We start from the raw sequence: 11,477 nt of genomic DNA, 5'->3' as shown, positions 1-11,477 counted from the left end.
ACGCGACTTCAACTTAATCGCTTGTTGATCGAAGGCGACTAATCGACTGGCAACTGAATTAAAAGACGTTCTCTTTTCTGTGATTGAAATAATTGAACACATCCATCAATCTGATTCGGCCTAGTTGCTTCGATTTAGTGGCAAATGCAGCGAGTCGATTTAGTCGTGCGACTAAATCGACTAAGTGTAAACGCCCCATAAGGCCCATGATCTGCATAATTTGTATATTCTATTAGGAAAAACAATCTACCACAAATAATTATGCTATGCACTAGAAACACGTTTGTGTATTTCAATAGTCATTACCGCACTTCTATGCCATTACAGCAACAAAAATATATGTCGTGGTAATGACAGAATTATAATAAATCCCTATTGTCATTGTTCATTGATAAATGGAGGCCATGAGGCAAGTTGGACCAATATAATGAATTACGGCACAATGTAACTTCGTAAAAAGGTTTATGATTACAAAAATCCTTTAAACAAAACATACGTTGTGGTAATGACGTTGAATAAAAATACTCACCCAAACATACGTAGAAGTTTGAAGCACAATAAATCTTCACTAATATACATTACATTTGAACTGTCACACATAACTAGGACGACCCGCTCGGGAGAGTAATACTCCCGGAAGTACGTTTTTCCGCGCGCTATTCTAGACAGCTGTTTTACTCGCTATCCTAGCCAGTTGTTTTAAGCTGGTCACAAAATTTATATCATGAAGTACAAGGGGAACAAAACGACCCTATATCATGGAGTACAAGGGCATAAGTACTGCAACTACTTATATGCATAAAAATAAATAAATCACTTTTTTAAGTATTATTTTCATATTATTTTAATTGAATAAGTGTTATAAAAATGTAAAAAAAAACTTCCCTCGGGCGGGGTTTGAACTCGTGCCAAAAGAGGATTTTATTACTAGTATATAGCGATAGTCCACTCGGCCACTGTGGCCGACAACGGTAAGTGTTTGTTGTCTGCTATTTGAATGCAACGTGGCAAGAAGTGTATAACGCCAACCAATCAGAAATGTGTTTCTCGTTTCTACTTCCGGGAGCATTACTCTCCCGAGCTAGTCCTTAACTAGGTTGTCAAATCGTTCTTCAATTGTTATTTCTTCAATGTTGCCACTTCGAAATTCCTAATTCATTCAATTATCAACTTTCTGCGGTAATGACATACTAATCTGGAGACTGTTTTACAAACAATAAAATAAATAGAATTAAAGGTGGAATATTTTATCCAACGGAGTAATGAGGACCAATGTATATTCTCTTGAGTGTGTCGATTATTTAAAAAATAAAATATTGGAAAGTGACAAAAGTTATGTACCTAGGTATATCGACATCTTGTTAGTGAGGACATGTTGCGGTAATGACATTTGCGTAAAAACTTAATTAAAAAATACAAACAAAAGATCCTAATGCAAAAATAATATTGTTACACTCGTAAAAGTTCATCAGGAAGACAAATATAACATGTATTTGTTCAAAGTACAATGAAAGCTCAATTGGACACGTTTTTACCCCTAATCAAATATTCACCCTACACAACATACATCAATAATAAACATGGTTTAATCTTTGTTATATCACACCCTTCATCGATCTCTGTGACGTAGAATAATTATGATAACATCTCGGTGGAATTAAGGAGAACATAAGGCCATATATCTTCTGTATAAATTTAAGAATCGATACAAGAAGCATTTTGAGATGAAACGAGAAAACATTTCTGATAATCGAGACAAGACTAAAATTCAACAAAAATTTGAAACAGAAACCCAATTTTGCGAAAACTGATAGAATGATAGCTTGGAAAAAGAGTAGGATAATCTAAATTGAAAGAGAACCTTATGAGGAGTCGTTTTGACGTATTATTAGGGTCATACTAAAAGCCTGACTACTCAGAAATCATATGTTAGACGAACTCTTTAGTATAACTCTAATCACGCTTCAGAACGTCTCTACATAAGGCCCAGAGTGAGGGATTCGATATTTTACTCTCACTGATGAGAAGAAAGATATAAAGAGCAGAGGCCGTTTGAGACGGTGAGTGATGGTGTATAAAGGAGCAACGTTGGAACACGGGAACTGTAGATTTACGTGGCAGGTTTTGCTAAAACATTTGAGGAAAACTTCCGAAGAAATAGATAAGTACGGTATACCCAAAAGTACATTTTGCCATCAGTATGGGTAAGAATTAAATTTTCCAGAGATTATTTGTTGTCTGTTTCATTTACCTCATAGCACACATATAGAATATACAGTAGCCGGTGTAGTATGTCTGCAAATTGAACGTGCTTAATGTTAATGATAATTTACATAAAACAATAGCGCACAAATGTGAGATGTTTTGAGTTGTCTTCCGTATATTTATCTTTTCACGCCCTGAAGTGAAAGGGCATTGCCCAGTAGTGAAAGAGTATTTTTTTTTTTTTTTTTTTAGAGGGGCGTTGAAGGTAGGTAAAATTTTAAAATTAAATGAAATCTTTGTTTTACGTCCCACGTTTATGCTGGCTAGGCTAAAGGAGAATGTGGTATGATAAATGAATTAAATGATGAATGACCACGCACACGGTGTTTGTCCACCACAGTTAACTTGGCGCGGGCTGGCATCAAACCAAAGACCTTAGGCACCAGAGGTGAACATTTTACCACAGCCATCGTGGCCCTGTTCAGGTAACATTAAAGCGGAAAGCAGTTGAATGAGAAGTATAAAGTTACTGGCAGGATATAAACGTGCAGGTTTACTTCTGGCACACCACTCGAAGTACTTGATGAAAAATCATAACGTTTTGACTAGAGTAATTTAATTCTTACTGTCTCCTAAATGATTTGCACTTGGCGCAATGAAAATATCTCACGTGGCATAGATCAATTCAAAATGATCATCAAAAGTATCTGTCAAAAAATTGTAATTCATTTACGATTTGCATGTAAATACTACGTCCGGACGTATGGCATTAAACTACAGTGCAGACAGCACAAACCAGCTTGCGCTATGAGACTGCGAAAAAACACGAATGGTATATAACCGAGTTAGGACAGGGCGAAGCTGGGTACTCAACCGGAATGTGGACGGAATCGTTGGAAAGGAGCGGACTCGTCAGGGACGGTGGATATACACGTAAGCGAAGGTAGAGAAAAAAGTGGGTTTTGGGAATGATACGTGTTTCAATAGCATTTGCCATGGTTTCATTCTAGTAGCTCTCCACTTGAAGAAATAAAATAGAGCTCCTGTACACTGGACAGAAATACACCGCCGGTGGAAAATAGTATCTAATACAGTCATATTTTATATGCACTCTCTTATCGCCTTACCACACGAAAATCGAAAAAAGTGAAATATCTAATTTTTCTGCAAATGTACTAGGGTGGGGTCTTGGCACGCGTGGGAATGATTATTGTTCGTAATATAGTGTAGACGTATAGCATAAAAACTAGTGCATTAAACAGGAACCGACTTGTATCGAGCCGAGTTAGAACAGGAGCGAGGCCTAAGCAGCAGTAGGGGATGCGTCCGTAGGGAACAGGCGCGTCAGCGGCGGTGGGTATTTGCATAAATGGGTTAGTGAAAAGCATTTTATGTTATAAAATGTATGGCTTTTATGTTTCACAGCTTTGAGGGAGATGCTAAGTGTCATCCAAAAAATTACCAAAACCAAAAGTAAGTTAGGTTAGATTAGATTAGGTTTGGTTAGATGTTCCTCCTCTTTTCCGTAATTTCAATTCGTTTCTGCACTTACGACAAATTGTTCACCTGTTTAGTATACCATGTCTTTCACATAATTTCAACAATTGACACTCCTTATTTCGTACAATCAATAAAACTCAAACACGATATGAGACAATCTTGTTATTTACGCATCATTTCCATACTGTCTTTCGCATAAATCATAAATGTACCTTTCCGCCAAATAGTTCCCTTCACCTCCACATATAGTGCCGCTTATATCATCAAAAATAACTGACAACGACGAGTATTTTTTAACCTTCAGCTATTCCCTTCACCTAACTTTCACTCACTCTTCCTCACAAACCAAAATAAATTATCCAATTCATGTGGTAAATTTTCTAAAATTGATCCGGCGATGCAGCACTTAACCCAGCACTTCTGAACCTAAAATACAGGTGTATCACGTTGTATTTGTGTAGCTTATTATCAAGACGTCTCTTGTCCACTTTTTTTGAAAATCGAGATACCAAAACCAAAAGTAAGTTAGGTTAGATTAGATCGAATAACACGGAATCATCGAATAATTATTTACATCTTTGCACTTTTATTTCTGGTCAAAACGCCCTAGAACGCAGAGAAAAATAGGTTTGAAATATGCACTTTTATTCAAAATGTCTCTTGTGCACTGCAAAATGACGGACACCTTACAGCAATAAAGTTTCGAAGCAAAACGACCTATGTCCATTCACACTTGAACACGATTCTAGCTGTTTTATTTCAAACTGTCTCTTGTCCATGGATTTTCCTCAGCAATTACTTGACACAAAAGTACATTAATTATCGCTTTCTAGATCATTTAATGGATATTTAAGTCCACAATCTAGTTGATTGGTACCTTTGGCTCAACCGAGATAATTGACAAAAGATTTGTGTGATAACTATATTTTATGATGATTACATTGTTGAGATCATATCAGCCATATTCTTTCACTTATTTCTTAGCAAAATTGGTGCTGGAAGTTTGAAAACACTTAGAAAAGTTATTTGTCATGCGTCTGTGGAGTATCGCAGTTCATTTTCATAGATACGAGTGGTAATCAAGAAGAAGAAAATAATTCCAGATTTTGCATCAAATTGTCTCTTGTCTGATAGATTTGCTTTCAAAACGTTCCTTGTCCATTTTTTAGTTTCAAAATGTCTCTTGTCCAAGTTAAATACCTTTATTATTCATTACTTGTGCCTTGAATAATGGAATTTGTTTATAAAATAAGGCAATGTTTTAAAGAATTTCTACACCAAATCTTACAATATTTATTAACCTTTTAAAATAATTAATAGTTTTTTTCGATTTGTCAGAATTTTTGTTAGATGGAAGGGACATTTTGATAATAAGGTCCACATTTATTTCTATCGCCTGCAGAAATTTGTTTTTTATAAATATGTCTTTTCATGCTACGTATTGAATTTTACCTGAAAATCTTCCAAAATGTGGTGTGCTAAAAGTAAACCGGCGCCGACATTAATTCGAAACTCTACACAAAGCCTTCATAAATCTTTGCCGCGTATTGAAAGGAACACGTTTCAATTCATTTTTAATTCGAACCAGGAGTCGAAATTTAATACGGACAGAGACAATTTTGGTAAAGAAAGGAATGTATGTGTAAGCGGCTTTCATTACCATAATCATACAATAGTCATTCACAATAGTTGATTAGTTGTAATTTTGGAATTTGGTGATTCAAGCAGTTTGATATCTGATAACTGATAAAGTTTTAAGTAAAGAAATGCAATAAAGTGTTTAAATAAAAGATGTTTACAGTACAGGATTGAGTTTATCAGATAGGAGCTTTTTTTTAATAAAAATTTACCTTCTGTAACCATTCTTTCTAAAGTGGTCCGAGGAAAGTGGCGAAGTGATTAAAATTACCGAAATTGTAGAGAAAAATCTAGGCTACCGTTGCAGAAGTTACGTTCGATCAGATGGAACGAATGTGGGAAGAAACTAAGTTCCGGTGGGATGTTTGCCGTATCACCAACAGCAGTCATATCGAACTAATATGAGATTTGATGTTAAACTTGAAGTGTTTAGCTATAAATTGACACCTCTCTCGTTCATGTACGTAATCTCAATAAATTTCTATATGCTTTCAAAGTTGTTAAGTCCTTTTTGACTCATCTTGTATTTCGAAATGAAAAATGAAATGAAATCTTTTAGTTTTACGTCCCACGGTTATGCCGGTTAGGCTAAAAGAGACGGTAATGAGAAATGAATGAAATGAGGGAATGAAGAAAGTGGGAGGAAACGGGAGAACCACGAGCAAACCCACGCGGACGGTGTTTGTCCACCACAGAGTCCACTTGGTGCGAGCTGGGATCGAACCAGGGACCCCCGAAATTGTAGAGAATGAAACATTGGTACGAAATACAAGATAAATGAGTTCAGACTATAAACTATCTAAGATGCGGCTGTTCTTTGCCTACGGTAACGTACAATCTATGTCGAACTTACAAACTCTGAAATTCGAAATACAAGATGGGGCCGCGGTGGCTCAGTGGTAGAGCGTTCACCTCTTCTGCTTGGGGTCCCGGGTTCGAGCCCAGCCCCAACCAAGTGAATTTGTGGTGGACAAACACCGTGTGCGTGGGTTTTCTCGTGGTTCTTCCGTTTCCTCCCACTTTCTTCATTCCACCATTTCATTCATTTCTCATCATCACCGTCTCCCTTAGCCTAACCGGCATAACCGTGGGACGTAAAACTAAAAGATTTCATTTCATTTTTCATTTCGAAATACAAGATGAGTCAAAAAGGACTTAACAACTTTGAAAGCATATAGAAATTTATTGAGATTACGTACATGAACGAGAGAGGTGTCAATTTATAGCTAAACACTTCAAGTTTAACATCAAATCTCATATTAGTTCGATATGACTGCTGTTGGTGATACGGCAAACATCCCACCGGAACTTAGTTTCTTCCCACATTCGTTCCATCTGATCGAACGTAACTTCTGCAACGGTAGCCTAGACTCAGGTTTGCAAGATTGCCTGGTAGGGGCGGAACATGCAATCGATCTTGAACAAAACCCCATACTAAGAAATCCACAGGGCAAGTCTGGGGAGCGAGGTGGCGACGAGTTAAGTAAATATCAAGGAAATCTCGAAGTTCCTTGAGGAAAGGAGGCAGTGCGCCGTCTTGCTTATAGTAATAGGTCACGTCTTGTTGTTTGTCTTCGTTTATCTGGGAAATTTAAAAAAGAAAAAATCCAACATGTCAAGATACACGGTATCGGTGACAGTGGTTTTCATGAAGATTAAAGGACCGTACACCTTAAATTTGCTAAGGGCACAGAACACATTTACCTTTGAACTGTCATGGACGTGTTCAAAGGTTTGAGATGGGTTTTCGTTCCCCAGATACTGCAGTTGTGGGTGCTCATCATGCCACTGATATGAAATGTACTGTCGTCGCCGAAGTTAATTTTGTTAAGGAATGTCTCGGCTTCCTCTATCCGATCCAACATTTCCACGAGTAACCTTATCTACTTCAACAATTTGTTGTACAATTGTAAATCTGTATGGCTTCAAGTGTAAGCGTTTACGTAGTACTCGCTAAACTGTCTTTTGTGGAATGCCTGTCTCACGAGACGCACGTTGATTATTTTTGGGACTACGGATAAAGCTTTCCTTTACCTGTTCGACAACAGCAGCAGCAACAGGCGGGCTATTTGGTGATTTGACATGACGAACAGAGTAACCAATGTCAATAAAGTTCTTGTACAAACTGTAAATTGGTTCCTTAAGTTGTTCCGTATGAAATCTACACTGAACAGCTGTTGCAGAGTTCGTTTCATGAAATAACAACACACACCGAGCACGCTCCGCAACAGTGAAAGTCGCTATTTTAAAAATGCACTGCGGTGGCGTTTGCGGTGTCGGAATGTAGTGCTACGGCACTACGTGAGTCAGACTTGAAATGTTTTGCTACAAATTGACACCTATATCGATTCTCTCAATTTCGATTCAACACGTTTTTGTATATTTTCAAAGCTATAAAATTCTTTTTGTCTCATCCTGTATTGATATCAGCCGGTCGTGCACCAGCACTTTAATCTGACTACGCTCGACTTGAGTACATCCTGGTTACTGGTCTGGTGTTTGTCTTTAGTGTGCAATATTGCCTTGTGTGTTGTATAATTGCTATGTGCATTTGCTTGCTTGTGTAACGTAAATATACAATTACTTAATAGGAAAAGGATTATAAAGGTATAAATGCTAAATGTAATATATAATTATCCTTAAAGACACATATCGCAAAGCGTTGCAAAGTAAAAATAATATTAAATAAAAATGAAACTATATCCGTATCCAAAAATATCTTTATTACAAAGATTAAACTTTGTACTAATCATTTGCCTGTCACCGATTGTACGGTACCTAATTAGCCATAGTTGGGAAAATCAAGGTAACATCTGTAAGAAAGGAAACTTACGCCTTAATAAAATATCCGGTACCGAGCATCGTCTCCTTTATGATTTTTCTGGAGTAGTGTGATGTTTTTAAAATATTATATCTATATAGGATTTCTCTCAATTCACAGAGAGTTGACCAAATAGTCTTTCAAGTTCCAAAAGTCTGGCCTGATGGACAACTTACAAAATAACTAACATGATTCATCCCTAACGGACAGTCACAGTACGTGGTTTGATATCCCAATAAGCTCAAGGTGTACGAGCCTCGAGTAACCTCATCACTGTTCTTCAACCAGATTTTAAACCGTAATTGCATTTTGATGCCAATATGCATAATAGTGAATTTTCTTAAAATGTGTCAATTAAGAAATAATGCACTCTGATACATTGCGGAATCAATGTAGAACGTTTTCTACTACATTGTTTCCATCTAGTGGCAGAAATTTGACCAAAAACATCAGTGGGCACGTGGAGAGCAAAGCGTGCATGTTTGTTACCTGTAAAATAGGTCACAAATAAATTTTTCTTCTTGCCAGACGTTAAAAAATAAGCGCTTCACACTTTTCCATGCCATAAAATTATTGCTGGGATTGGTATCAAATTTTGTTTTCATTAGTGTATCACGATCATTCCAAATGACATCAGTGGCCCTGCGTAGCGTGGACGCTGACGCTCTTGCCTTTGGTGCGAGCTATCCGGGTTCAATTTGCGGTAGGAACACACGGTCGAAAGTGTAAAAGTTTTTTCAGGCCAACCATCCCATCTTGAATAAGGTTTTCCTGGGTTTTTCTCTTTCACACTAGGTGAATGCCATAGTGGTACCTAACATAATGGTCCGTGACCGCTTCCTTTCTTTCCTTTCCTCAGGTAATGTGATCGCCGAGGGACATTACCCTCAACGTGACAGGCTAGCATGGTTATAGGTGCCGCAAGCCCGGAAATCTAATTCCTAATCCTAACGACATCAATCCTGTAAATTGACACTACACAAGTAAATATGCAGACTTTCGTAATGCCAAATTTGTTCGTGCATTAAGAGGTTAAAACAACTTTGCAATAACAGTGTAATTAGTTCATTATTCTTTTTTTCCTTTTTATCTAATCTCTTGTAAAGAAATAATTTCCTTTATGATCTTGAAGCTTTGCTGGCGTCTACTATTAATCCAATGTTCTCGGGATTCCTGCCAGAGTGAGTGTTGCTGTGCTAAGCTTTCGTTACCATACAGCGGCAACATCTTCAGAGCTATGTGTTGGAGTGTGCTGGTCGTACAACTTATATTGTGGTCTTTGGGAATTGCTGTGTTTCTATTGGTTGGTTTTGTTGGCCAATGGCGTGCTCTGATTTAGCTGGTGGTAACTGCTCTCTGATTGGCTGATGGTTCTTTTCGTAGTGAGAAGCTGGATCCAGATGTCAGGTAAATGATAACCTTCGTCTCTGTTGAAGGATGGCTTGTATGTACGGATGAATAGAGATTCATGTATTTTCCTGTCCCAGAACTGTTTGCTTTTCTTTAGTACTTCAATTTGGTCCCACATGGCTGTATGATTGTATGCAGTACATGGCTGTATACAATACAATCATACAGCCATGTGGGACCAAATTGAAGTACTAAAGAAAAGCAAACAGTTCTGGGACAGGAAAATACATGAATCTCTATTCATCCGTACATACAAGCCATCCTTCAACAGAGACGAAGGTTATCATTTACCTGACATCTGGATCCAGCTTCTTACTATGAAAAGTACCATCAGCCAATCAGAGAGCAGTTTCCACCAGCTAAATCAGAGCACGCCATTGGCCAACAAAACCAACCAATAGAAACACAGCAATTCCCAAAGACCACAATATAAGTTGTACGACCAGCACACTCCAACACATAGCTCTGAAGATGTTGCCGCTGTATGGTAACGAAAGCTCAGCACAGCAACACTCACTCTGGCAGGAATCCCGAGAACATTGGATTAATAATTTCCTTTATTGAATATTGTTAAGTTTTCTTGAAAGTTCTTTCTTGCCTTCTCATGAGAATTCATGAAATTAAATTTAATTGTTTCAGAATTATTTCCAAGTACCTTTTGTTTTTGGCTTCAGCGCATGTCATATTCAACATTTCAAAATTATTTCAGTCGCACACAGAACACAACAGTAAACACTATAGCCTTTGTTGAACACTGGAATTCGAGAGGGCTAATGAAGGCAGAAAGAAGAGGGGAAACCAAGTAATTCTGGGAAACCATCGGTGTCTTCCTAGAGTTGAAAGGATAGTGATGGGCCTCTAAGACGTATTTGTGCACCAGATAGAGGAGCAATTTCCTGGAAGCTGGTAGTTTTTCTGAATTCTGGAATACTGGTAGAACTTCTGGATATCGATCATATGCTAGGAACAATCTCAGCAAGCTTCATCGTTGAAGACGGTAGCAGTGGTACTCTGGCGGAAAAATAAGAAATATTTCTTGGAAGTGACTTGGTATTAAATTTGGTGTGTGGTGTTATTATTCTAGATTCTGCGACAACTATCTTTTTAGTTTTTTTTCTTTGTATGTAATTTTCTAGTTGTTTTGTTTCATGAGAAATTAGTCTCATTGTAGCTTGTCGTCTCCTCAAGTTTCTTTTTATAAAGAAAAACTGCACTTCACTACATTCCAGTAGTAGAGTCTAAATCAGTAGCTATTTCTCCATGGAACAGACAGAACAGCCTGTTTCTTACCTTGTGTGCATCTCCAAGTAAGATTTACGTTATTTTAAACCCTGCATTTTCTAGTCCTTTCTCTGTCTTACAGCATATAAGCGCCATATCGGTTTGTTCTCGGTTCAACATTGAGTTGTCGATGGTGAGAGTCATGTTTTCTTCCGAATAAACTCGAGCAAACACGATGGGGACACGGTGGCTCAGTGGTAGAGCGCTTACCTCTCGTGCGTGGGGTCCCTGGTTCGATCCCCGGCCAAGTAATTTTGTAGTTGACAACATCGTGTCCGTGAGTTTTCTCGGGGCACTCCCATTTCCTCAGTCCACCAGTTCTTCCATTATCATTCACTTGCTTTAATCATCGTCTCCCTTAGTCTAAAGGGTATAATCGTAGGACGTAAAACTAAAAGATTTCATTTCATTTCGAGCAGACACGAATATAACGAGGAAAGGAGGAAGCAGGGGAAGCTGTATGTTTGACCTATTCCATCCCTATGTTGGGCATAGTGGAAGTTAGCGCGTCATACAGTTCAGTTTGTTTATGTAATTTTAATTTGCTAAGGAATAAAGCGATTTATTCATCCTTTGGCATAACGTTGTGTGTGATATTGTATCGTAGCAACTTTGAATAAAT

At 37.8% G+C, this 11,477-nt stretch overlaps 1 protein-coding gene across 1 annotated transcript in view; it reads left to right on the top strand.

The window, feature by feature from the left end:
• Positions 1 to 2,045: 2,045 nt before the first annotated feature.
• Positions 2,046 to 11,477, top strand: part of LOC145675749 (dolichyl-diphosphooligosaccharide--protein glycosyltransferase subunit KCP2) — a 51,883-nt gene continuing 42,451 nt past the window's right edge. Inside the window, exon 1 of the mRNA XM_081746398.1 lies at positions 2,046 to 2,204. Coding sequence (XP_081602524.1) covers positions 2,201 to 2,204 — 4 coding nt within the window. The 5' untranslated portion in view covers positions 2,046 to 2,200. The remainder of the gene's footprint in view (positions 2,205 to 11,477) is intronic.

Source organism: Thermobia domestica, chromosome 2 (genome assembly GCF_964235325.1).
Source record: "Thermobia domestica chromosome 2, izTheDome1.hap1.1, whole genome shotgun sequence".
Lineage (NCBI taxonomy): Eukaryota > Metazoa > Arthropoda > Insecta > Zygentoma > Lepismatidae > Thermobia > Thermobia domestica.
The sequence above is the reverse complement of the archived record's forward strand: the minus strand, read 5'-3'. Positions and strand labels throughout refer to the sequence as shown.